The sequence below is a fragment of the Petromyzon marinus genome, assembly GCF_048934315.1.
Source record: "Petromyzon marinus isolate PM22_M1 ecotype Great Lakes invasive population chromosome 75 unlocalized genomic scaffold, UKy_Petmar_22M1.pri1.0 chr75_unloc.1, whole genome shotgun sequence".
Classification (NCBI taxonomy): domain Eukaryota; kingdom Metazoa; phylum Chordata; class Hyperoartia; order Petromyzontiformes; family Petromyzontidae; genus Petromyzon; species Petromyzon marinus.
Genome location: NW_027422613.1, coordinates 391,930 through 419,147, shown reverse-complemented (window position 1 = coordinate 419,147; position 27,218 = coordinate 391,930). Strand labels below are relative to the sequence as shown.

Below are 27,218 nucleotides of genomic sequence, written 5' to 3'. Positions count from 1 at the left end.
GATGATGGAGGTGGTGATGAAGGAGGTGGTGGTGATGGTGGTGGAGATGGTGGTGATGAAGGAGGTGGTGATGAAGGAGGTGGTGATGAAGGAGGTGGTGGTGATGGTGCTTGTGATGATGGAGGTGGTTGTGATGAAGGAGGTGGTGATGGTGGTTGTGATGATGGAGGTGGTTGTGATGAAGGAGGTGGTGATGGTGGTTGTGATGATGGAGGTGGTGATTAAGGAGGTGGTGATGAAGGAGGTGGTGATGGTGGTTGTGATGAAGGAGATGGTGATGAAGGAGGTGGTGATGGTGGTTGTGATGATGGAGGTGGTGATGGTGGTTGTGATGATGGAGGTGGTGATGGTGGTTGTGATGATGGAGGTGGTGATGATGGAGGTGGTGATAAAGGAGGTGGTGATGAAGGAGGTGGTGATAGTGGTGGTGGTTTTCAGTTTTTTCAGTTTCATGTATGAGGAGGTATAACCCTGTGAGCCATGCGGCTCTTGACTCGGGTGAAACCGCAACACAACAAAAACTTAACTCTTAAAGTGACTACACGCAACAGAAAAATCCTGGAAAAAACAGCAAAAGTCTTCAGACAAAAACACCGTATTTGAACGCTGTGAGAAAAATCCCCAGTGGGATGCAAGTCAAACAATTGGTATATCAGATCCCGACCCTTTGTAGTGTTGTTAAGGACACATAACCACATACAGAACCACACAAAGACCTCCAGACCAACACAGACACCCATAGAATCACCACACAGACTCACCCACAGACTCACCACACAGAGACACCCACAGACTCACCACACAGAGACCCACAGACTCACCACACAGAGACCCACAGACTCACCACACAGACACCCACAGACTCACCACACAGACACCCACAGACTCACCACACAGACACCCACAGACTCACCACACAGACACCCACAGACTCACCACACAGACACCCACAGACTCACCACACAGACACCCACAGACCCACCACACAGAGACCCACAGACTCACCTCACACAGACACCCACAGACTCACCTCACACAGACACCCACAGACTCACCACACAGACACCCACAGACTCACCACACAGACACCCACAGACTCACCACACAGAGACCCACAGACTCACCACACAGACACACACAGACCCACCACACAGAGACCCACAGACCCACCACACACAGAGACCCACAGACTCATCACACACAGACACACACAGACTCACCACACACAGAGACCCACAGTCTCACCACACAGAGACCCACAGACTCACCACACAGACACACACAGACCCACCACACAGAGACCCACAGACCCACCACACACAGAGACCCACAGACTCACCACGCAGAGACCCACAGACTCACCACACAGAGAGACCCACAGACTCACCACGCAGAGACCCACAGACTCACCACACAGACACCCACAGACTCACCACACAGACACCCACAGACCCACCACACAGAGACCCACAGACTCACCACACAGAGACCCACAGACTCATCACACACAGACACACACAGACTCACCACACAGAGACCCACAGACTCACCACGCAGAGACCCACAGACTCACCACACAGACACCCACAGACTCACCACACAGACACCCACAGACCCACCACACAGAGACCCACAGACTCACCTCACACAGACACCCACAGACTCACCTCACACAGACACCCACAGACTCACCACACAGACACCCACAGACTCACCACACAGACACCCACAGACTCACCACACAGAGACCCACAGACTCACCACACAGACACACACAGACCCACCACACAGAGACCCACAGACCCACCACACACAGAGACCCACAGACTCACCACACAGAGACCCACAGACTCATCACACACAGACACACACAGACTCACCACACACAGAGACCCACAGTCTCACCACACAGAGACCCACAGACTCACCACACAGACACACACAGACCCACCACACAGAGACCCACAGACCCACCACACACAGAGACCCACAGACTCACCACGCAGAGACCCACAGACTCACCACACAGACACACACAGACCCACCACACAGAGACCCACAGACCCACCACACACAGAGACCCACAGACTCACCACGCAGAGACCCACAGACTCACCACACAGAGACCCACAGACTCATCACACACAGACACACACAGACTCACCACACACAGAGACCCACAGACTCACCACACAGAGACCCACAGACTCACCACACAGAGACCCACAGACTCACCACACAGAGACCCACAGACTCACCACACACAGACACACACAGAGACCCACAGACTCACCACACACAGAGACTCACAGACTCACCACACACAGACACACACAGAGACTCACAGACTCACCACACACAGACACACACAGAGACTCACAGACTCACCACACACAGACACACCACACACAGACACACACAGACTCATGCACAGGGGCAGCTGCCAGTGGGGGTGCCCCTAGGTGAGATTCTCCCCCTCCCTCCCTCCCTCAGGCCCTCCTCTTCGCCTGCGGCCGCAGCAGCTGCCGCGCGTGGCTGCTCAGGGGCAGGGCCGACTTGGCCCTAGCCGCTGCCCTTCTCGCCCTGAGGGCAGCCAGGGGCATGGCCGGGGCAGAGGGCGGAGCCGGCGGAGGAGTGGGCGGGCCCGGCGGCGGTGTGGGCGGGGCCGGCGGCGGAGGAGTGGGCGGGCCCGGCGGCGGTGTGGGCGGGGCCGCCGGCGGCGGTGTGGGCGGGGCCGCCGGCGGAGGAGTGGGCGGGGCCGCCGGCGGAGGAGTGGGCGGGGCCGCCGGCGGAGGAGTGGGCGGGCCCGACGGAGGAGTGGGCGGGGCAAGTGCCGGAGTGGGAGGGGCCAGGGGAATGGCTGAAATGGCCTCTGCGTTTCTGTTGCTCGCCGACAGCAGCATCGGTGAGCGTCATCATCATCGTCACGATCATCAGCAGTAGCCATCATCAGCATCGTGATCATCAGCAGCATCATCAGCAGTAGCAGCAGCATCATCATCAGAAGCATCATGATGATCAGCAGCGGCATCAGCATCATTATCATGATCATGATCGTCAGCGGTGTCATAATCATCATCAGCATTATCATCAGCAGTAGCATCATCATCATCATCAGTGGCATCATCAGCAGGATCATCATCGTCGTCATCGTCAATGCATTTCAACAATGGGGCCTTTCATAAATGACGGTGACGTCGCCACGGCGCCCGTGCCAGGCTAGGTGCACTTGAAGTGTCGAAGGCTCCGCTGCCAGCGGCGGGGAGGTCACGTGACAGACCCAGCAGGTGCCGTGGGTTGACTGCCGTGCCAGGCTAGGTGCAGGAGGAGGTCACGTGACAGACCCAGCAGGTGCCGTGGGTTGACTGCTGTGCCAGGCTAGGTGCAGGAGGAGGTCACGTGACAGACCCAGCAGGTGCCGTGGGTTGATTGCCGTGCCAGGCTAGGTGCAGGAGGAGGTCACGGGGCAGACCCAGCAGGTGATACGGGTTGACTGCTGTGCCAGGCTAGGTGCAGGAGGAAGAGGTCACGTGACAGACCCAGCAGGTGCCATGGGTCGACTGACTGAGATGACTGGCTGATGCACCACCTGTGCCCCCTACTGTGCCAACCTGCTGTGCTTTAGCCACCCGGCGCTCCGCTCGCTGTTGTGAGCGTCGCTCCTCCGCCCTCCGTTGTTGTTGGAGGGCGACTGCCTCCAACTGCCCAGTAGCAGCGTCCTTCACCACCACCACCACCACCATCTCCCCGCCCACCACCACCACCACCTCCATCTCCCCCCCCCACCACCACCAACATCTCCCCCCCCACCACCACCAACATCTCCCCCCCCCCACCACCACAACCACCACCAACATGTCCCCCCCCCCACCACCACCACCTCTCTCCACCTCCCCACACCACCACCACCACCAACATCTCCCCACCATCCCCCCCCACCACCACCACCTCCCCCCACCACCACCACCTCCCCACACCACCACCACCTCCCCACACCACCACCACCTCCCCACACCACCACCACCACCACCTCCATCTCCCCCCCCCACCACCACCATCTCCCCACCATCCCCCCCCACCTCCCCACACCACCACCACCTCCCCACACCACCACCACCACCTCCCCACACCACCACCACCACCACCTCCCCACACCACCACCACCACCACCTCCCCACACCACCACCACCACCACCACCACCTCCCCACACCACCACCACCACCACCACCACCTCCCCACACCACCACCACCACCACCACCACCTCCCCACACCACCACCACCACCACCACCACCTCCCCACACCACCACCACCACCATCTCTCCCCACACCACCACCACCACCACCTCCCCACCATCCCCCCCCACCACCACCATCTCCCCACCACCTCCCCACCACCACCACCACCATCTCCCCACCACCACCACCACCAGTCTCTCTCTCTCTGCCCTGCCCAGAGCTGGGACTACTTTCCCAGGCGGAGGGCTACACGGCCCGCGCCGAGTGGGTGGCGCTGTGCGGCGGCGGCGGCGGCGGCGGCAGCCTCCTCACCGTCGCGGCCGACCTCCAAATGGGCCTCGCGAGGCTCCGGAGGGCCCAGGGGGACGCAGAGGCAGCAAGGGCCCACCTGGCCGAGCACGTGGGTCCACGGTGTGGGTGGGTGGGGTTCATGGTGTGGGTGGGTGGGTGGGGTTCATGGTGTGGGTGGGTGGGTGGGGTTCATGGTGTGGGTGGGTGGGTGGGGTTCATGGTGTGGGTGGGGTTCATGGGGTGGGTGGGTGGGGTTCACGGTGGCCCTGTGGGTGGGGTCCATGGTGTGGGTGGGTGGGGCTCACGGTGTGGGTGGGGTCCATGGTGTGGGTGGGTGGGGTCCATGGTGTGGGTGGGTGGGTGGGGTCCATGGTGTGGGTGGGTGGGTGGGGTCCATGGTGTGGGTGGGTGGGTGGGGTCCATGGTGTGGGTGGGTGGGGTCCACGGTGTGGGTGGGTGGGTGGGGTCCACGGTGTGGGTGGGTGGGTGGGGTCCATGGTGTGGGTGGGTGGGGCTCACGGTGTGGGTGGGGTCCATGGTGTGGGTGGGTGGGGTCCATGGTGTGGGTGGGTGGGTGGGGTCCATGGGGTGGGTGGGTGGGTGGGGTCCATGGTGTGGGTGGGTGGGGTCCATGGTGTGGGTGGGTGGGTGGGGTCCATGGTGTGGGTGGGTGGGTGGGGTTCACGGTGTGGGTGGGTGGGTGGGGTCCACGGTGTGGGTGGGTGGGTGGGGTCCACGGTGTGGGTGGGTGGGTGGGGTCCACGGTGTGGGTGGGTGGGTGGGTGGGGTCCACGGTGTGGGTGGGTGGGTGGGGTCCACGGTGTGGGTGGGTGGGGTCCATGGTGTGGGTGGGTGGGGTCCACGGTGTGGGTGGGTGGGTGGGGTCCACGGTGTGGGTGGGTGGGTGGGGTCCACGGTGTGGGTGGGTGGGTGGGGTCCATGGTGTGGGTGGGTGGGGTCCACGGTGTGGGTGGGTGGGGTTCACGGTGGCCCTGTGGGTGGGTGGGGTTCATGGTGTGGGTGGGTGGGGTTCACGGTGTGGGTGGGTGGGTGGGGTTCACGGTGTGGGTGGGGTTCACGGTGTGGGTGGGTGGGTGGGGTTCACGGTGTGGGTGGATGGGTGGGGTTCACGGTGTGGGTGGGTGGGGTTCACGGTGTGGGTGGGGTTCACGGTGTGGGTGGGTGGGTGGGTGGGGTTCACGGTGTGGGTGGGTGGGGTTCATGGTGTGGGTGGGGTTCACGGTGTGGGTGGGTGGGGTTCACTGTGTCCGTGTGGGTGGGGTTCACGGTGGCCGTGTGGGTGGGTGGGGTTCACGGTGGCCGTGTGGGTGGGTGGGGTTCACGGTGACCGTGTGGGTGGGTGGGGTTCACGGTGACCGTGTGGCTGTGTGGGTGGGTGGGGTTCACGGTGTGCGTGTGGGTGGGTGGGGTTCACGGTGACCGTGTGGGTGGGTGGGGTTCATGGTGTGGGTGGGTGGGGTTCACGGTGGCCCTGTGGGTGGGTGGGGTCCATGGTGTGGGTGGGTGGGGTTCATGGTGTGGGTGGGTGGGGTCCACGGTGTGGGTGGGTGGGGTCCACGGTGTGGGTGGGTGGGGTCCACGGTGTGGGTGGGTGGGGTTCACGGTGTGGGTGGGTGGGTGGGTGGGGTTCACGGTGTGGGTGGGTGGGTGGGTGGGGTTCACGGTGTGGGTGGGTGGGGTTCACGGTGACCGTGTGGGTGGGTGGGGTTCACGGTGACCGTGTGGGTGGGTGGGGTTCACGGTGACCGTGTGGGTGGGTGGGGTTCACGGTGTGGGTGGGTGGGGTTCACGGTGTGGGTGGGTGGGGTTCCATGTGTCCGTGTGGGTGGGTGGGGTTCACTGTGGCCGTGTGGGTGGGTGGGGTTCATGGTGACCGTGTGGGTGGGTGGGGTTCACTGTGGCCGTGTGGGTGGGTGGGGTTCACGGTGTCCGTGTGGGTGGGTGTGGTTCACGGTGTCCGTGTGGGTGGGTGTGGTTCACGGTGGCCGTGTGGGTGGGTGGGGTTCACGATGACCGTGTGGGTGGGTGGGTGGGGTTCACGGTGGCCGTGTGGGTGGGTGGGGTTCACGGTGGCCGTGTGGGTGGGTGGGTGGGGTTCACGATGACCGTGTGGGTGGGTGGGGTTCACGGTGACCGTGTGGGTGGGTGGGGTTCACGGTGGCCGTGTGGGTGGGTGGGGTTCACGGTGGCCGTGTGGGTGGGTGGGGTTCACGGTGTCTGTGTGGGTGGGTGGGGTTCACGGTGACCGTGTGGCTGTGTGGGTGGGTGGGGTTCACGGTGGCCGTGTGGGTGGGTGGGGTTCACGGTGACCGTGTGGGTGGGTGGGGTTCACGATGGCCGTGTGGGTGGGTGGGGTTCACGGTGACCGTGTGGGTGGGTGGGGTTCACGGTGGCCGTGTGGGTGGGTGGGGTTCACGGTGACCGTGTGGGTGGGTGGGGTTCACGGTGGCCGTGTGGGTGGGTGGGGTTCACGGTGACCGTGTGGCTGTGTGGGTGGGGTTCACGGTGGCCGTGTGGGTGGGTGGGGTTCACGGTGGCCGTGTGGGTGGGTGGGGTTCACGGTGGCCGTGTGGGTGGGTGGGGTTCACGGTGACCGTGTGGCTGTGTGGGTGGGTGGGGTTCACGGTGACCGTGTGGCTGTGTGGGTGGGGTTCATGGTGGCTGTGTGGGTGGGTGGGGTTCACGGTGGCCGTGTGGGTGGGTGGGGTTCACGGTGGCCGTGTGGGTGGGTGGGGTTCACGGTGGCCGTGTGGGTGGGTGGGGTTCACGGTGACCGTGTGGCTGTGTGGGTGGGGTTCACGATGTCCGTGTGGGTGGGTGTGGTTCACGGTGGCCGTGTGGGTGGGTGGGGTTCACGGTGTCCGTGTGGGTGGGTGTGGTTCACGGTGGCCGTGTGGGTGGGTGGGGTTCACGATGACCGTGTGGGTGGGTGGGTGGGGTTCACGGTGGCCGTGTGGGTGGGTGGGGTTCACGGTGGCCGTGTGGGTGGGTGGGTGGGGTTCACGATGACCGTGTGGGTGGGTGGGGTTCACGGTGACCGTGTGGGTGGGTGGGTGGGGTTCACGGTGGCCGTGTGGGTGGGTGGGTGGGGTTCATGGTGGCCGTGTGGGTGGGTGGGGTTCACGGTGGCCGTGTGGGTGGGTGGGGTTCACGGTGTCTGTGTGGGTGGGTGGGGTTCACGGTGACCGTGTGGCTGTGTGGGTGGGTGGGGTTCACGGTGGCCGTGTGGGTGGGTGGGGTTCACGGTGACCGTGTGGGTGGGTGGGGTTCACGATGGCCGTGTGGGTGGGTGGGGTTCACGGTGACCGTGTGGGTGGGTGGGGTTCACGGTGGCCGTGTGGGTGGGTGGGGTTCACGGTGACCGTGTGGCTGTGTGGGTGGGGTTCATGGTGGCTGTGTGGGTGGGTGGGGTTCACGGTGGCCGTGTGGGTGGGTGGGGTTCACGGTGGCCGTGTGGGTGGGTGGGGTTCACGGTGGCCGTGTGGGTGGGTGGGGTTCACGGTGACCGTGTGGCTGTGTGGGTGGGTGGGGTTCACGGTGACCGTGTGGCTGTGTGGGTGGGGTTCACGGTGGCCGTGTGGGTGGGTGGGGTTCACGGTGGCCGTGTGGGTGGGTGGGGTTCACGGTGACCGTGTGGGTGGGTGGGGTTCACGGTGACCGTGTGGCTGTGTGGGTGGGTGCGGTTCACGGTGGCCGTGTGGGGACCTTTTTTACGGCCAGCATCAAAAATCTGAAAAAAAATCGTGTGCGCGTGGATGATTGCGTGTGGATGTTGTTGTTGTTGATGTCGTTGTTGTCGTTGTTGTTGTTGTCGTTGTTGTCGTTGTTGATGTCGTTGTTGTTGTTGTCGTTGTTGTCGTTGTTGTTGTTGTTGATGTCGTTGTTGTTGTTGTCGTTGTTGTTGTTGTCGTTGTTGATGTCGTTGTTGTTGTTGTCGTTGTTGATGTCGTTGTTGTTGTTGTCGTTGTTGTTGTTGTCGTTGTTGATGTCGTTGTTGTTGTCGTTGTTGATGTCGTTGTTGTTGTTGATGTTGTTGATGTCGTTGTTGATGTCGTTGATGTCGTTGTTGATGTCGTTGTTGATGTCGTTATTGTTGTTGTCGTCGTCGCAAGGTGTACCTGGCATGCGAGCGGAGCGGCCGTCCCGACGGAGTGGAGTTGGCTCGCCCGCTGTGGGAGTTGTCACGGCTGTCATTCACTCGTGGGGACTCGGTGACGGGCCTCGCCGTCTCAGCACAGGTGGGGTGGTGGTGGTGGTGGTGGCGGTGACGGTGGTGGTGGTGATGGTGGTGGTGGTGATGGTGGTGGTGATGGTGGTGGTGGCGGCGGTGGTGGTGGTGGTGGTGATGGTGGTGGTGGTGGTGGTGATGGTGGTGGTGATGGTGGTGATGGTGATGGTGGTGATGGTGATGGTGGTGACGGTGATGGTGGCGGTGGTGATGGCGGTGGTGATGGTGGTGGTGATGGTGGTGATGGTGGTGGTGTTGGTGGTGATGGTGTTGGTGGTGGCGGTGATGATGGTGGTGGCGGTGGTGATGATGGTGGTGGTGGTGGTGATGGTGGTGGTGGTGGTGGTGATGGTGGTGGTGATGGTGGTGATGGTGATGGTGGTGATGGTGATGGTGGTGACGGTGATGGTGGCGGTGGTGATGGCGGTGGTGATGGTGGTGGTGATGGTGGTGATGGTGGTGGTGTTGGTGGTGATGGTGTTGGTGGTGGCGGTGATGATGGTGGTGGCGGTGGTGATGATGGTGGTGGTGGTGGTGATGGTGGCGGTGATGGTGGTGATGGTGGTGGTGATGGTGGTGGTGGCGGTGATGATGGTGGTGACGATGGTGGTGGTGGTGGTGGTGGCGGCGATGGTGGTGGCGGTGATGGTGGTGGTGATGGTGATGGTGGTGGTGACGGTGGTGGTGATGATGGCGGTGGTGACGGTGGTGGTGATGATGGCGGTGGTGACGGTGGTGGTGATGATGGCGGTGTTGGTGATGATGGCGGTGTTGGTGGTGGTGATGATGGTGGTGAAGGCGGTGGTGATGATGGCGGTGATGGTGGTGGTGATGATGGCGGTGATGGTGGTGGTGATGGTGGTGGCGGTGGTGGTGATGATGGTGGTGTTGGCGATGATAGTGGTGAAGGCGGTGGTGGTGGTGACGGTGATGATGGTGGTGGTGATGGTGGTGGTGATGGCGATGATGGCGGTGATGGCGGTGGTGACAGTGATGATGATGGTGATGATGGTGGTGGTGGCGGTGATGGTGGTGGTGATGATGACGGTGACGGTGGTGATGGCGGTGATGGCGGTGGGTGCTGCCCCCCAGGTGGTTCGGATTCTCCACAGCCACCTCTGTGAGCTGACACGACGCCACGCACAGAGGAGGGCACCTACGGCACAGGTGCATGCTGGGAGATATCCCAGCATGCCTCGGGAGGCAGACGACGCGGAGGCCGAGCTTGATGGTACGCGGTCGTGACGATGGCGGCGGTGGCGATGATGTTGGAGGTGGCGATGATGTTGGAGGTGGTGATGATGTTGATGGTGGCGATGATGTGGAGGTGGCGATGATGTTGATGGTGGCGATGATGTGGAGGTGGCGATGATGTTGGAGGTGGTGATGATGTTGATGGTGGTGATGATGTGGAAGTGGCGATGATGTTGGTAGCGATGATGTGGATGGTGGCGATGATGTTGACGGTGGCGATGTTGTTGATGGTGGAGATGATGTTGATGGTGACGATGATGTTGGTGGTGGCGATGATGTTGATGGTGGCGATGATGTTGGAGGTGGCGATGATGTTGATGGTGGCGATGATGTTGATGGTGGCGATGATGTTGGAGGTGGCGATGATGTTGATGGTGACGATGATGTTGATGGTGACGATGATGTTGATGGTGGCGATGATGTTGATGGTGGCGATGATGTTGGTGGTGGCGATGATGTTGGAGGTGGCGATGACGTTGATGGTGGCGATGATGTTGGAGGTGGAGATGATGTTGGAGGTGGCGATGATGTTGGAGGTGGCGATGATGTTGGTGGTAGCGATGATGTTGGAGGTGGCGATGATGTTGGAGGTGGTGATGATGTTGGTGGTGGAGATGATGTTGGTGGTGGAGATGATGTTGGTGGTGGAGATGATGTTGATGGTGGCGATGATGTTGGTGGTGGCGATGATGTTGATGGTGGTGATGATGTTGGTGGTGGTGATGATGTTGGTGGTGGAGATGATGTTGATGGTGGCGATGATGTTGCTGGTGGCGATGATGTTGATGGTGGCGATGATGTGGAGGTGGCGATGATGTTGATGGTGGCGATGATGTTGATGGTGGCGATGATGTTGATGGTGGCGATGATGTTGATGGTGGCGATGATGTTGATGGTGGCGATGATGTTGGAGGTGGCGATGATGTTGATGGTGGCGATGATGTTGATGGTGGCGATGATGTTGATGGTGGCGATGATGTTGATGGTGGCGATGATGTTGATGGTGGCGATGATGTTGATGGTGGCGATGATGTTGATGGTGGCGATGATGTTGATGGTGGCGATGATGTTGATGGTGGCGATGATGTTGATGGTGGCGATGATGTTGGAGGTGGTGATGATGTTGATGGTGGCGATGATGTTGATGGTGGCGATGATGTTGATGGTGGCGATGATGTTGACGATGATGTTGGAGGTGGCGATGATGTTGGAGGTGGCGATGATGTGGAGGTGGCGATGATGTTGATGGTAGCGATGATGTTGATGGTGGCGATGATGTGGAGGTGGCGATGATGTTGATGGTAGCGATGATGTTGATGGTAGCGATGATGTGGAGGTGGCGATGATGTTGATGGTGGCGATGATGTTGACGGTGGCGATGATGTTGATGGTGACGATGATGTGGAAGTGGCGATGATGTTGATGGTGGCGATGATGTTGATGGTGGCGATGATGTTGATGGTGGCGATGATGTTGGTGGTGGCGATGATGTTGATGGTGGCGATGAGGTTGATGGTGGCGATGATGTTGGAGGTGGCGATGATGTTGGAGGTGGCGATGATGTTGATGGTGGTGATGATGTTGATGGTGGCGATGTGGAGGTGGCGATGATGTTGATGGTAGCGATGATGTTGGAGGTGGCGATGATGTTGGTGGTAGCGATGATGTTGGAGGTGGCGATGATGTTGATGGTGGCGATGATGTTGGAGGTGGCGATGATGTTGATGGTGGCGATGATGTTGATGGTAGCGATGATGTTGGAGGTGGCGATGATGTTGGAGGTGGCGATGATGTTGATGGTAGCGATGATGTTGGAGGTGGCGATGATGTTGATGGTGGCGATGATGTTGGAGGTGACGATGATGTTGATGGTGGTGATGATGTGGAAGTGGCGATGATGTTGGTAGCGATGATGTTTACGGTAGCGATGATGTTGATGGTGGCGATGATGTTGGAGGTGACGATGATGTGGAGGTGGCGATGATGTTGATGGTGGTGGCGATGATGTTGATGGTGGTGGCGATGATGTTGATGGTGGTGATGATGGCGATGATGTTGGAGGTGTCGATGATGTTGATGGTGGCGATGATGTTGATGGTGGCGATGATGTTGGAGGTGGCGATGATGTTGGTGGTGGCGATGATGTTGACGGTGGCGATGATGTTGACGGTGGCGATGATGTTGACGGTGGCGATGATGTTGACGGTGGCGATGATGTTGATGGTGACGATGATGTTGATGGTGGAGATGATGTTGATGGTGGAGATGATGTTGATGGTGGCGATGATGTTGGAGGTGGCGATGCTGTGGAGGTGGCGATGATGTTGATGGCGATGATGTTGATGGTGGCGATGATGTTGATGGTGGCGATGATGTTGATGGTGGCGATGATGTTGATGGTGGCGATGATGTTGACGGTGGCGATGATGTTGACGGTGGCGATGATGTTGACGGTGGCGATGATGTTGGAGGTGGCGATGATGTTGGAGGTGGCGATGATGTTGGAGGTGGCGATGATGTTGGAGGTGGCGATGATGTTGGAGGTGGCGATGATGTTGGAGGTGGCGATGATGTTGGAGGTGGCGATGATGTTGGAGGTGGCGATGATGTTGGAGGTGGCGATGATGTTGGAGGTGGCGATGATGTTGGAGGTGGCGATGATGTTGGAGGTGGCGATGATGTTGGAGGTGGCGATGATGTTGGAGGTGGCGATGATGTTGGAGGTGGCGATGATGTTGGAGGTGGCGATGATGTTGGAGGTGGCGATGATGTTGGAGGTGGTGATGATGTTGATGGTGGTGATGATGTTGGAGGTGGTGATGATGTTGATGGTGGCGATGATGTTGATGGTGGCGATGATGTTGGAGGTGGCGATGATGTTGGAGGTGGCGATGATGTTGATGGTGGTGATGATGTTGGAGGTGGCGATGATGTTGGAGGTGGCGATGATGTTGGAGGTGGCGATGATGTTGGAGGTGGCGATGATGTTGGAGGTGGCGATGATGTTGGAGGTGGCGATGATGTTGGAGGTGGCGATGATGTTGGAGGTGGCGATGATGTTGGAGGTGGCGATGATGTTGATGGTGGCGATGATGTTGATGGTGGCGATGATGTTGATGGTGGCGATGATGTTGGAGGTGGCGATGATGTTGGAGGTGGCGATGATGTTGGTGGTGGCGATGATGTTGATGGTGGCGATGATGTTGGTGGTGACGATGATGTTGATGGTGGCGATGATGTTGCTGGTGGCGATGATGTTGATGGTGGCGATGATGTTGGAGGTGGCGATGATGTTGATGGTGGCGATGATGTTGGAGGTGGCGATGATGTTGATGGTGGCGATGATGTTGGAGGTGGCGATGATGTTGACGGTGGCGATGATGTTGACGGTGGCGATGATGTTGCTGGTGGAGATGATGTTGCTGGTGGAGATGATGTTGATGGTGGCGATGATGTTGATGGTGGCGATGATGTGGAGGTGGCGATGATGTTGATGGTGGCGATGATGTTGATGGTGGCGATGATGTGGAGGTGGCGATGACGTTGATGGTGGCGATGATGTTGATGGTGGCGATGATGTTGATGGTGGCGATGATGTTGGAGGTGGCGATGATGTGGAGGTGGCGATGATGTTGATGGTGGCGATGATGTTGACGGTGGCGATGATGTTGATGGTGGCGATGATGTGGAGGTGGCGATGATGTTGATGGTGGCGATGATGTTGATGGTGGCGATGATGTTGATGGTGACGATGATGTTGACGGTGACGATGATGTGGAGGTGGCGATGATGTTGATGGTGGCGATGATGTTGGAGGTGGCGATGATGTTGATGGTGGCGATGATGTTGGAGGTGGCGATGATGTTGCTGGTGGCGATGATGTTGATGGTGGCGATGATGTTGATGGTGGCGATGATGTTGGAGGTGGCGATGATGTTGATGGTGGCGATGATGTTGATGGTGGTGATGATGTTGGAGGTGGCGATGATGTTGCTGGTGGCGATGATGTTGATGGTGGCGATGATGTTGGTGGTGACGATGATGTTGATGGTGGCGATGATGTTGCTGGTGGCGATGATGTTGATGGTGGCGATGATGTTGGAGGTGGCGATGATGTTGATGGTGGCGATGATGTTGGAGGTGGCGATGATGTTGATGGTGGCGATGATGTTGGAGGTGGCGATGATGTTGACGGTGGCGATGATGTTGACGGTGGCGATGATGTTGCTGGTGGAGATGATGTTGCTGGTGGAGATGATGTTGATGGTGGCGATGATGTTGATGGTGGCGATGATGTGGAGGTGGCGATGATGTTGATGGTGGCGATGATGTTGATGGTGGCGATGATGTGGAGGTGGCGATGACGTTGATGGTGGCGATGATGTTGATGGTGGCGATGATGTTGATGGTGGCGATGATGTTGGAGGTGGCGATGATGTGGAGGTGGCGATGATGTTGATGGTGGCGATGATGTTGACGGTGGCGATGATGTTGATGGTGGCGATGATGTGGAGGTGGCGATGATGTTGATGGTGGCGATGATGTTGATGGTGGCGATGATGTTGATGGTGACGATGATGTTGACGGTGACGATGATGTGGAGGTGGCGATGATGTTGATGGTGGCGATGATGTTGGAGGTGGCGATGATGTTGATGGTGGCGATGATGTTGGAGGTGGCGATGATGTTGCTGGTGGCGATGATGTTGATGGTGGCGATGATGTTGATGGTGGCGATGATGTTGGAGGTGGCGATGATGTTGATGGTGGCGATGATGTTGATGGTGGTGATGATGTTGGAGGTGGCGATGATGTTGCTGGTGGCGATGATGTTGATGGTGGCGATGATGTTGATGGTGGCGATGATGTTGATGGTGGCGATGATGTTGGAGGTGGCGATGATGTTGATGGTGGCGATGATGTTGGAGGTGGCGATGATGTTGCTGGTGGCGATGATGTTGATGGTGGCGATGATGTTGATGGTGGCGATGATGTTGATGGTGGCGATGATGTTGGAGGTGGCGATGATGTTGATGGTGGCGATGATGTTGATGGTGGCGATGATGTTGATGGTGGCGATGATGTTGATGGTGGCGATGATGTTGGAGGTGGCGATGATGTTGATGGTAGCGATGATGTGGAAGTGGCGATGATGTTGATGGTGGCGATGATGTTGATGGTGGCGATGATGTTGATGGTGGCGATGATGTTGACGGTGACGATGATGTTGATGGTGGCGATGATGTTGGAGGTGGCGATGATGTTGATGGTGGCGATGATGTTGATGGTGGCAATGATGTGGAGGTGGCGATGATGATGATGGTGGCGATGATGTTGATGGTGGCGATGATGTTGATGGTGGCGATGATGTTGGAGGTGGCGATGATGTTGATGGTGGCGATGATGTTGATGGTGGCGATGATGTTGATGGTGGCAATGATGTGGAGGTGGCGATGATGATGATGGTGGCGATGATGTTGATGGTGGCGATGATGTTGATGGTGGCGATGATGTTGGAGGTGGCGATGATGTTGATGGTGGCGATGATGTTGATGGTGGCAATGATGTGGAGGTGGCGATGATGATGATGGTGGCGATGATGTTGATGGTGGCGATGATGTTGATGGTGGCGATGATGTTGGAGGTGGCGATGATGTTGATGGTGGCGATGATGTTGATGGTGGCGATGATGTTTACGGTAGCGATGATGTTGATGGTGGCGATGATGTTGATGATGTTGATGGTGGCGATGATGTGGAAGTGGCGATGATGTTGATGGTGACGATGATGTGGAGGTGGCGATGATGTTGATGGTGGCGATGATGTTGATGGTGGCGATGATGTTGATGATGTTGATGGTGGCGATGATGTTGGAGGTGGCGATGATGTTGATGGTGACGATGATGTGGAGGTGGCGATGATGTTGATGGTGGCGATGATGTTGATGGTGGCGATGATGTTGGAGGTGGCGATGATGTTGATGGTGGCGATGATGTTGGAGGTGGCGATGATGTTGATGGTGGCGATGATGTTGATGGTGGCGATGATGTTGATGGTGGCGATGATGTTGATGGTGGCGATGATGTTTACGGTAGCGATGATGTTGATGGTGGCGATGATGTTGATGGTGGCGATGATGTTGATGGTGGCGATGATGTTTACGGTAGCGATGATGTTGATGGTGGCGATGATGTTGATGGTGGCGATGATGTTGGAGGTGGCGATGATGTTGATGGTGGTGATGATGTTGACGGTGACAATGATGTTGACGGTGGCGATGTTGTTGATGGTGGCGATGATGTTGGAGGTGGCGATGATGTTGGTGGTGGCGATGATGTTTACGGTAGCGATGATGTTGATGGTGGTGATGATGTTGATGGTGCGATGATGTTGATGGTGGCGATGATGTTGATGATGGCGATGATGTTGAAGGTGGCGATGATGTTGATGGTGGCGATGATGTTGATGGTGGCGATGATGTTGGATGTGGCGATGATGTTGATGGTGGCGATGATGTTGATGGTGGCGATGATGTTGGAGGTGGCGATGATGTTGACGATGGCGATGATGTTGATGGTGGCGATGATGTTGATGGTGGCGATGATGTTGGAGGTGGCGATGATGTTGATGGTGGCGATGATGTTGGAGGTGGCGATGATGTTGACGATGGCGATGATGTTGACGGTGGCGATGATGTTGATGGTGGTGATGATGTTGATGGTGGCGATGATGTTGGAGGTGGCGATGATGTTGACGATGGCGATGATGTTGATGGTGGTGATGATGTTGATGGTGGCGATGATGTTGGAGGTGGCGATGATGTTGATGGTGGCGATGATGTTGACGATGGCGATGATGTTGATGGTGGCGATGATGTTGATGATGTTGATGATGTTGATGGTGGCGATGATGTTGATGGTGGTGATGATGTTGATGGTGGCGATGATGTTGATGGTGGCGATGATGTTGGAGGTGGCGATGATGTTGACGATGGCGATGATGTTGATGGTGGCGATGATGTTGATGGTGGCGATGATGTTGGAGGTGGCGATGATGTTGATGGTGGCGATGATGTTGGAGGTGGCGATGATGTTGACGATGGCGATGATGTTGATGGTGGCGATGATGTTGGAGGTGGCGATGATGTTGACGATGGCGATGATGTTGATGGTGGTGATGATGTTGATGGTGGCGATGATGTTGATGGTGGCGATGATGTTGACGATGGCGATGATGTTGATGGTGGCGGTGATGTTGATGATGTTGATGATGTTGATGATGTTGATGGTGGTGGCGATGATGTTGATGGTGGCGATGATGTTGATGGTGGCGATGATGTTGATGGTGGCGATGATGTTCATGGTGGAGATGATGTTGGTGGTGGCGATGATGTTGATGGTGGTGATGATGTTGATGGTGGTGATGATGTTGATGGTGGCGATGATGTTGATGGTGGCGATGATGTTGGTGGTGGCGATGATGTTGATGGTGGCGATGATGTTGATGGTGGCGATGATGTTGATGGTGGCGATGATGTTGATGGTGGCGATGATGTTGATGGTGGTGATGATGTTGATGGTGGCGATGATGTTGATGGTGGCGATGATGTTGATGGTGGCGATGATGTTGATGGTGGCGATGATGTTGATAGTGGCGATGATGTTGATGGTGGCGATGATGTTGATGGTGGCGATGATGTTGGAGGTGGTGATGATGTTGATGGTGGCGATGATGTGGAGGTGGCGATGATGTTGATGATGTTGATGGTGGCGATGATGTGGAAGTGGCGATGATGTTGATGATGTTGGAGGTGGCGATGATGTTGATGGTGGCGATGATGTTGATGGTGGTGGCGATGATGTTGACGGTAGCGATGATGTTGGAGGTGGCGATGATGTTGGAGGTGGCGATGATGTTGATGGTGGCGATGATGTTGGAGGTGGCGATGATGTTGATGGTGGCGATGATGTTGGAGGTGGCGATGATGTTGGAGGTGGCGATGATGTTGACGGTGGCGATGATGTTGGAGGTGGCGATGATGTTGACGGTGGCGATGATGTTGATGGTGGCGATGATGTTGATGGTGGCGATGATGTTGATGGTGGCGATGATGTTGATGATGTTGATGGTGGCGATGATGTTGATGATGTTGATGGTGGCGATGATGTTGATGGTGGCGATGATGTTGATGGTGGCGATGATGTTGATGGTGGCGATGATGTTGATGATGTTGATGGTGGCGATGATGTTGATGATGTTGATGGTGGCGATGATGTTGATGGTGGCGATGATGTTGATGGTGGCGATGATGTTGATGGTGGCGATGATGTTGATGGTGGCGATGATGTTGATGGTGGTGATGATGTTGATGGTGGCGATGATGTTGATGGTGGCGATGATGTTGATGGTGGCGATGATGTTGATGGTGGCGATGATGTTGATGGTGGCGATGATGTTGATAGTGGCGATGATGTTGATGGTGGCGATGTTGTTGATGGTGGCGATGATGTTGAAGTGGCGATGATGTTGATGGTGGCGATGATGTTGACGGTGGCGATGATGTTGATGGTGGCGATGATGTTGACGGTGGCGATGATGTTGGAGGTGGTGATGATGTTGATGGTGGCGATGATGTGGAGGTGGCGATGTTGATGATGTTGATGGTGGCGATGATGTGGAAGTGGCGATGATGTTGATGATGTTGGAGGTGGCGATGATGTTGATGGTGGCGATGATGTTGATGGTGGCGATGATGTTGATGGTGGTGGCGATGATGTTGACGGTAGCGATGATGTTGGAGGTGGCGATGATGTTGGAGGTGGCGATGATGTTGATGGTGGCGATGATGTTGGAGGTGGCGATGATGTTGATGGTGGCGATGATGTTGGAGGTGGCGATGATGTTGGAGGTGGCGATGATGTTGACGGTGGCGATGATGTTGGAGGTGGCGATGATGTTGACGGTGGCGATGATGTTGATGGTGGCGATGATGTTGATGGTGGCGATGATGTTGATGGTGGCGATGATGTTGATGGTGTTGATGGTGGCGATGATGTTGATGATGTTGATGGTGGCGATGATGTTGATGGTGGCGATGATGTTGATGGTGGCGATGATGTTGATGGTGGCGATGATGTTGATGATGTTGATGGTGGCGATGATGTTGATGATGTTGATGGTGGCGATGATGTTGATGGTGGCGATGATGTTGATGGTGGCGATGATGTTGATGGTGGCGATGATGTTGATGGTGGCGATGATGTTGATGGTGGCGATGATGTTGATGGTGGCGATGATGTTGATGGTGGCGATGATGTTGATGGTGGTGATGGTGGCGATGATGTTGATGGTGGCGATGATGTTGATGATGTTGATGATGTTGATGATGTGGAAGTGGCGATGATGTTGATGGTGGCGATGATGTTGATGGTGGCGATGATGTTGATGATGTTGATGGTGGCGATGATGTTGATGATGTTGATGGTGGCGATGATGTTGGTGGTGGCGATGATGTTGATGATGTTGAAGGTGGCGATGATGTTGATGGTGGTGATGATGTTGATGGTGGCGATGATGTTGATGATGTTGATGGTGGCGATGATGTTGATGATGTTGATGGTGGCGATGATGTTGATGATGTTGACGGTGACGATGATGTTGATGATGTTGACGGTGACGATGATGTTGATGATGTTGACGGTGACAATGATGTTGATGATGTTGATGGTGGCGATGATGTTGATGGTGGCGATGATGTTGATGATGTGGAGGTGGCGATGATGTTGATGGTGACGATGATGTTGATGATGTGGAAGGTGGCGATGATGTTGATGATGTTGATGGTGGCGATGATGTTGACGGTGGCGATGATGTTGATGATGTTGATGATGTTGATGATGTGGAAGTGGCGATGATGTTGATGATGTTGATGGTGGCGATGATGTTGATGATGTTGATGGTGGCGATGATGTTGATGGTGGCGATGATGTTGATGGTGGCGATGATGTTGATGGTGGCGATGATGTTGATGGTGGCGATGATGTTGATGGTGGCGATGATGTTGATGGTGGCGATGATGTTGATGGTGGTGATGGTGGCGATGATGTTGATGGTGGTGATGATGTTGATGATGTTGATGATGTGGAAGTGGCGATGATGTTGATGGTGGCGATGATGTTGATGGTGGCGATGATGTTGATGATGTTGATGGTGGCGATGATGTTGATGATGTTGATGGTGGCGATGATGTTGGTGGTGGCGATGATGTTGATGATGTTGATGATGTTGAAGGTGGCGATGATGTTGATGGTGGTGATGATGTTGATGGTGGCGATGATGTTGATGATGTTGATGGTGGCGATGATGTTGATGATGTTGACGGTGACGATGATGTTGATGATGTTGACGGTGACGATGATGTTGATGATGTTGACGGTGACAATGATGTTGATGATGTTGATGGTGGCGATGATGTTGATGGTGGCGATGATGTTGATGATGTGGAGGTGGCGATGATGTTGACGGTGGCGATGATGTTGATGATGTTGAAGGTGGCGATGATGTTGATGATGTTGATGATGTTGATGGTGGTGATGATGTTGGTGGTGGCGATGATGTTGATGATGTTGATGATCTTGATGGTGGCGATGATGTTGGTGGTGGCGATGATGTTGATGGTGGCGATGATGTTGATGGTGGCGATGATGTTGATGGTGGCGATGATGTTGATGGTGGCGATGATGTTGATGATGTTGATGATGTTGATGATGTTGGTGGTGACGATGATGTGGAAGTGGCGATGATGTTGATGATGTTGACGGTGGCGATGATGTTGATGATGTTGATGATGTTGATGATGTGGAGGTGGCGATGATGTTGATGATGTTGATGATGTGGAGGTGGCGATGATGTTGATGATGTTGATGATGTTGATGATGTGGAGGTGGCGATGATGTTGATGATGTGGAAGTGGCGATGATGTTGATGATGTTGGAGGTGGCGATGATGTTGATGGTGGCGATGATGTTGATGGTGGCGATGATGTTGATGGTGGCGATGATGTTGATGGTGGCGATGATGTTGATGGTGGTGATGGTGGCGATGATGTTGATGGTGGTGATGATGTTGATGATGTTGATGATGTGGAAGTGGCGATGATGTTGATGGTGGCGATGATGTTGATGGTGGCGATGATGTTGATGATGTTGATGGTGGCGATGATGTTGATGATGTTGATGGTGGCGATGATGTTGGTGGTGGCGATGATGTTGATGATGTTGATGATGTTGAAGGTGGCGATGATGTTGATGGTGGTGATGATGTTGATGGTGGCGATGATGTTGATGATGTTGATGGTGGCGATGATGTTGATGATGTTGACGGTGACGATGATGTTGATGATGTTGACGGTGACGATGATGTTGATGATGTTGACGGTGACAATGATGTTGATGATGTTGATGGTGGCGATGATGTTGATGGTGGCGATGATGTTGATGATGTGGAGGTGGCGATGATGTTGACGGTGGCGATGATGTTGATGATGTTGATGATGTTGAAGGTGGCGATGATGTTGATGATGTTGATGATGTTGATGATGTTGATGGTGGTGATGATGTTGGTGGTGGCGATGATGTTGATGATGTTGATGATCTTGATGGTGGCGATGATGTTGGTGGTGGCGATGATGTTGATGATGTTGATGATGTTGATGGTGGCGATGATGTTGATGGTGGCGATGATGTTGATGATGTTGATGGTGGCGATGATGTTGATGATGTTGATGATGTTGATGATGTTGGTGGTGACGATGATGTGGAAGTGGCGATGATGTTGATGATGTTGACGGTGGCGATGATGTTGATGATGTTGATGATGTTGATGATGTGGAGGTGGCGATGATGTTGATGATGTTGATGATGTGGAGGTGGCGATGATGTTGATGATGTTGATGATGTGGAGGTGGCGATGATGTTGATGATGTGGAAGTGGCGATGATGTTGATGATGTTGATGATGTTGATGATGTGGAGGTGGCGATGATGTTGATGATGTTGATGATGTGGAGGTGGCGATGATGTTGATGATGTTGATGATGTTGATGATGTTGATGATGTTGATGATGTTGGTGGTGACGATGATGTGGAAGTGGCGATGATGTTGATGATGTTGACGGTGGCGATGATGTTGATGATGTTGATGATGTGGAGGTGGCGATGATGTTGATGATGTTGATGATGTGGAAGTGGCGATGATGTTGATGATGTTGATGATGTGGAGGTGGCGATGATGTTGATGATGTGGAGGTGGCGATGATGTTGATGATGTGGAAGTGGCGATGATGTTGATGGTGCTCAACCCGTGTGTGTCCCTCCTCCCCCTCCTCCACAGCTGAGATTTTCCAAGCAGAAGCCCTGCTTATCCTGACTAGCATTTCGGAGCAGTGTGGGCCTTCCCTGGGCCCTGGCAAGGTCCAGCAGCAGCTGGGCCAAGCACTGGAAATGATAGAACAGATAAGCGGAAACGGGAAACGCACAGAGGACACAGCTCTCCCACAATAACCACCACAACCACCACCACACAGAGACCCACAGACTCACCACACAGAGACCCACAGACTCACCACACAGAGACCCACAGACTCACCACACAGAGATCCACAGACTCACCACACAGAGACCCACAGACTCACCAAACAGAGACCCACAGACTCACCACACATAGATCCACAGACTCACCACACAGAGACCCACAGATTCACCACACAGAGACCCACAGACTCACATAGAGACCCACAGACTCACCACTCAGAGACCCACAGACTCACCACACAGAGACCCACAGATTCACCACACAGAGACCCACAGACTCACATAGAGACCCACAGACTCACCACTCAGAGACCCACAGACTCACCACACAGAGACCCACAGATTCACCACACAGCGACCCACAGATTCACCACACAGAGACCCACAGACTCACATAGAGACCCACAGACTCACCACTCAGAGACCCACAGACTCACCCACAGACTCACCACACAGAGACCCACAGATTCACCACACAGAGACCCACAGACTCACATAGAGACCCACAGACTCACCACTCAGAGACCCACAGACTCACCACACAGAGACCCACAGATTCACCACACAGAGACCCACAGACTCACATAGAGACCCACAGACTCACCACTCAGAGACCCACAGACTCACCACACAGAGACCCACAGACTCACCACACAGACACCCACAGACTAACCACACAGAGACCCACAGACTCACCACACAGAGACCCACAGACTCACCACACAGACACCCACAGACTCACCACACAGAGACCCACAGACTCACCACACAGAGACCCACAGAGACCCACAGACTCACCACACAGAGACCCACAGACTCACCACGCAGAGACCCACAGACTCACCACACAAAGACCCACAGGCTAACCACACAGAGACCCACAGACTCACCACACAGAGACCCACAGACTCACCACACAGAGACCCACAGACTCACCACACAGACACCCACAGACTCACACACACAGAGACCCACAGACTCACTCACACAGAGACCCACAGACTCACCACACAGACACCCACAGATTCACCATACAGAGACCCACAGACTCACCACACAGACACCCACAGATTCACCACACAGAGACCCACAGACTCACCACACAGACACCCACAGACTCACCACACAGAGACCCACAGACTCACCACACAGAGACCCACAGACTCACCACACAGAGACCCACAGACCCAACCACAGAGACCCACAGACTCACCACACAGAGACCCACAGACTCACCACACAGAGACCCACAGACTCACCCACAGACTCACCAAACAGAGACCCACAGACTCACCACACATAGATCCACAGACTCACCACACAGAGACCCACAGACTCACCCCACAGAGACCCACAGACTCACCCACAGACTCACCACACAGAGACCCACAGATTCACCACACAGAGACCCACAGACTCACATAGAGACCCACAGACTCACCACTCAGAGACCCACAGACTCACCACACAGAGACCCACAGATTCAGCACACAGAGACCCACAGACTCACATAGAGACCCACAGACTCACCACTCAGAGACCCACAGACTCACCACACAGACACCCACAGACTCACCCCACATAGACCCAGACTCACCCACAGACTCACTACACAAGAGACCCACAGACTCACCACACAGACACCCACAGACTCACCACACATAGATCCACAGACTCACCCACAGACTCACCACACAGATACCCACAGACTCACCACACAGACACCCACAGACTCACCACAGAAAGACCCACAGACTCACCACACAGAGAGCCACAGACTCACTCACACAGAGACCCACAGACTCACTCACACAGAGACCCACAGACTCACCACACAGACACCCACAGACTCACCACACAGAGACCCACAGACTCACCACACAGAGACCCACAGAGTCACCACACAGAGACCCACAGACTCACCACACAGAGACCCACAGACTCACGACACAGAGACCCACAGACTCACCACACAGAGACCCACAGACTCACCACACAGAGACCCACAGACTCACCACGCAGACACCCACAGACTCACCACACAGAGACCCACAGAGTCACCGCACAGAGACCCACAGACTCACCACGCAGACACCCACAGACTCACCACACAGAGACCCACAGACTCACCGCACAGAGACCCACAGACTCACCACACAGAGACCCACAGACTCACCCACAGATTCACCAAACAGAGACCCACAGACTCACCACACATAGATCCACAGACTCACCACACAGAGACCCACAGACTCACCCACAGACTCACCAAACAGAGACCCACAGACTCACCACACATAGATCCACAGACTCACCACACAGAGACCCACAGACTCACCCCACAGAGACCCACAGACTCACCCACAGACTCACCACACAGAGACCCACAGATTCACCACACAGAGACCCACAGACTCACATAGAGACCCACAGACTCACCACTCAGAGACCCACAGACTCACCACACAGAGACCCACAGATTCAGCACACAGAGACCCACAGACTCACATAGAGACCCACAGACTCACCACTCAGAGACCCACAGACTCACCACACAGACACCCACAGACTCACCCCACATAGACCCAGACTCACCCACAGACTCACTACACAAGAGACCCACAGACTCACCACACAGACACCCACAGACTCACCACACATAGATCCACAGACTCACCCACAGACTCACCACACAGAGATACCCACAGACTCACCACGCAGAGACCCACAGACTCACCACACAGACACCCACAGACTCACCACAGAAAGACCCACAGACTCACCACACAGAGACCCACAGACTCACTCACAGAGACCCACAGACTCACTCACAGAGACCCACAGACTCACCACACAGAGACCCACAGACTCACTCACAGAGACCCACAGACTCATCACGCAGAGACCCACAGACTCACCACACAGAGACCCACAGACTCACCACACAGAGACCCACAGACTCACCACACAGAGACCCACAGACTCATCACACAGAGACCCACAGACTCACCACACAGAGACCCACAGACTCACCACACAGAGACCCACAGACTCACCACACAGAGACCCACAGACTCACCACGCAGACACCCACAGACTCACCACACAGAGACCCACAGACTCACCACACAGAGACCCACAGACTCACCACACAGAGACCCACAGACTCACCACACAGAGACCCACAGACTCACCCACAGACTCACCACACAGAGACCCACAGACTCACCACGCAGACACCCACAGACTCACCCACAGACTCACCACGCAGAGACCTACAGACTCACCACACAGACACCCACAGACTCATCCACAGACTCACCACACAGAGACCCACAGACTCACCACACAGAGACCCACAGACTCACCAACAGACTCACCACACAGAGACCCACAGACTCACCACACAGACACACACAGACTCACCACACAGAGACCCACAGACTCACCAAGCAGACACCCAGACTCACCACACAGAGACCCACAGACTCACCACACAGAGACCCACAGACTCACCAAACAGAGACCCACAGACTCACCACACAGAAACCCACAGACTCACCACACAGAGACCCACAGACTCACCACACAGAGACCCACAGACTCACCACACAGAGACCCACAGACTCACCACACAGAGACACACAGACTCACCACACAGAGACCCACAGACTCACCACACAGAGACCCACAGCCTCACCACACAGAGACCCACAGACTCACCACACAGAGACCCACAGACTCACCACACAGAGACCCACAGACTCACCACGCAGAGACCCACAGACTTACCACACAGACACCCACAGACTCACCACACAGAGACCCACAGACTTACCACACACAGAGGCCCACAGACTCACCAAACAGAGGCCCATAGACTCACCACACAGAGACCCACAGACTCACCACACAGAGACCCACAGACTCACCACACAGAGACCCACAGACTCACCACACAGAGATACCCACAGACTCACCACGCGGAGACCCATAGACTCACCACACAGAGACCCACAGACTCACCAAGCGGAGACGGACCTAGTCTGGCACGGGCTACGGGAGAGAGACAAAGGCGGCCGGGCAGGCTGTCTGTCCGGAGGCTGCACGGCGTGTGGGGGGGGTTTCGACTGACGTTGAATAAAGGATTTGTTTTCGATCGAGCTGTGGTTTGGTGACGATCCACTTAGGTCCAGGAGTCTCGAACTCCACGCCTCTCTCATCACCACCACCATCACCACGATCACCCTCTCATCATCATCATCACCACCACCACCACCCTATCATCACCACCACCACCCTCTCATCACCACCACCACCCTCTCATCTTCACCACCACCACTGCCACCACCCTCTCATCATCAACAACAACCGCCATTCACCACTAAGTAGCGGTGACGTCACCACGACGCTTGTGCCAGGCCATGTGCACGTTGAGGCCACGTGAAGTGTCGAACGCCCGCTGGCAGGAGGTCACGGGGCAGACCCAGGTGCCACGGGTCGACTGACTGAGATGACTGAGACGAGTGGCTGATGCACCACCTGTGCCCCCTACAACCATCATCACCAATATCACAACCATCACCACCACCACCCT

General features: G+C 55.7%; 1 protein-coding gene across 1 annotated transcript; it reads left to right on the top strand.

Annotated features, from left to right (window-relative positions):
• The first annotated feature begins 2,800 nt into the window (after positions 1-2,800).
• On the top strand, positions 2,801-26,784 carry LOC116937015 (uncharacterized). The gene is made up of 5 exons (XM_076058446.1): positions 2,801-2,905; positions 4,458-4,639; positions 8,664-8,789; positions 9,872-10,010; positions 22,422-26,784. The coding sequence occupies exons 1-5, from the start codon at positions 2,857-2,859 to the stop codon at positions 22,589-22,591; spliced, it is 666 nt and encodes a 221-aa protein (XP_075914561.1). The 5' UTR covers positions 2,801-2,856; the 3' UTR covers positions 22,592-26,784.
• The last annotated feature ends 434 nt before the right edge of the window (positions 26,785-27,218 follow it).

Excerpts from the sequence above, each read along its gene's own strand:
- LOC116937015 (XM_076058446.1), top strand. The coding sequence starts at position 2,857 with ATGGCTGAAATGGCCTCTGCGTTTCTGTTGCTCGCCGACAGCAGCATC. Across the intron at positions 2,906-4,457 it reads GCTCGCCGACAGCAGCATCG|AGCTGGGACTACTTTCCCAG; the intron begins GTGAGCGTCATC and ends TGCCCTGCCCAG. Across the intron at positions 10,011-22,421 it reads CGCGGAGGCCGAGCTTGATG|CTGAGATTTTCCAAGCAGAA; the intron begins GTACGCGGTCGT and ends CCTCCTCCACAG.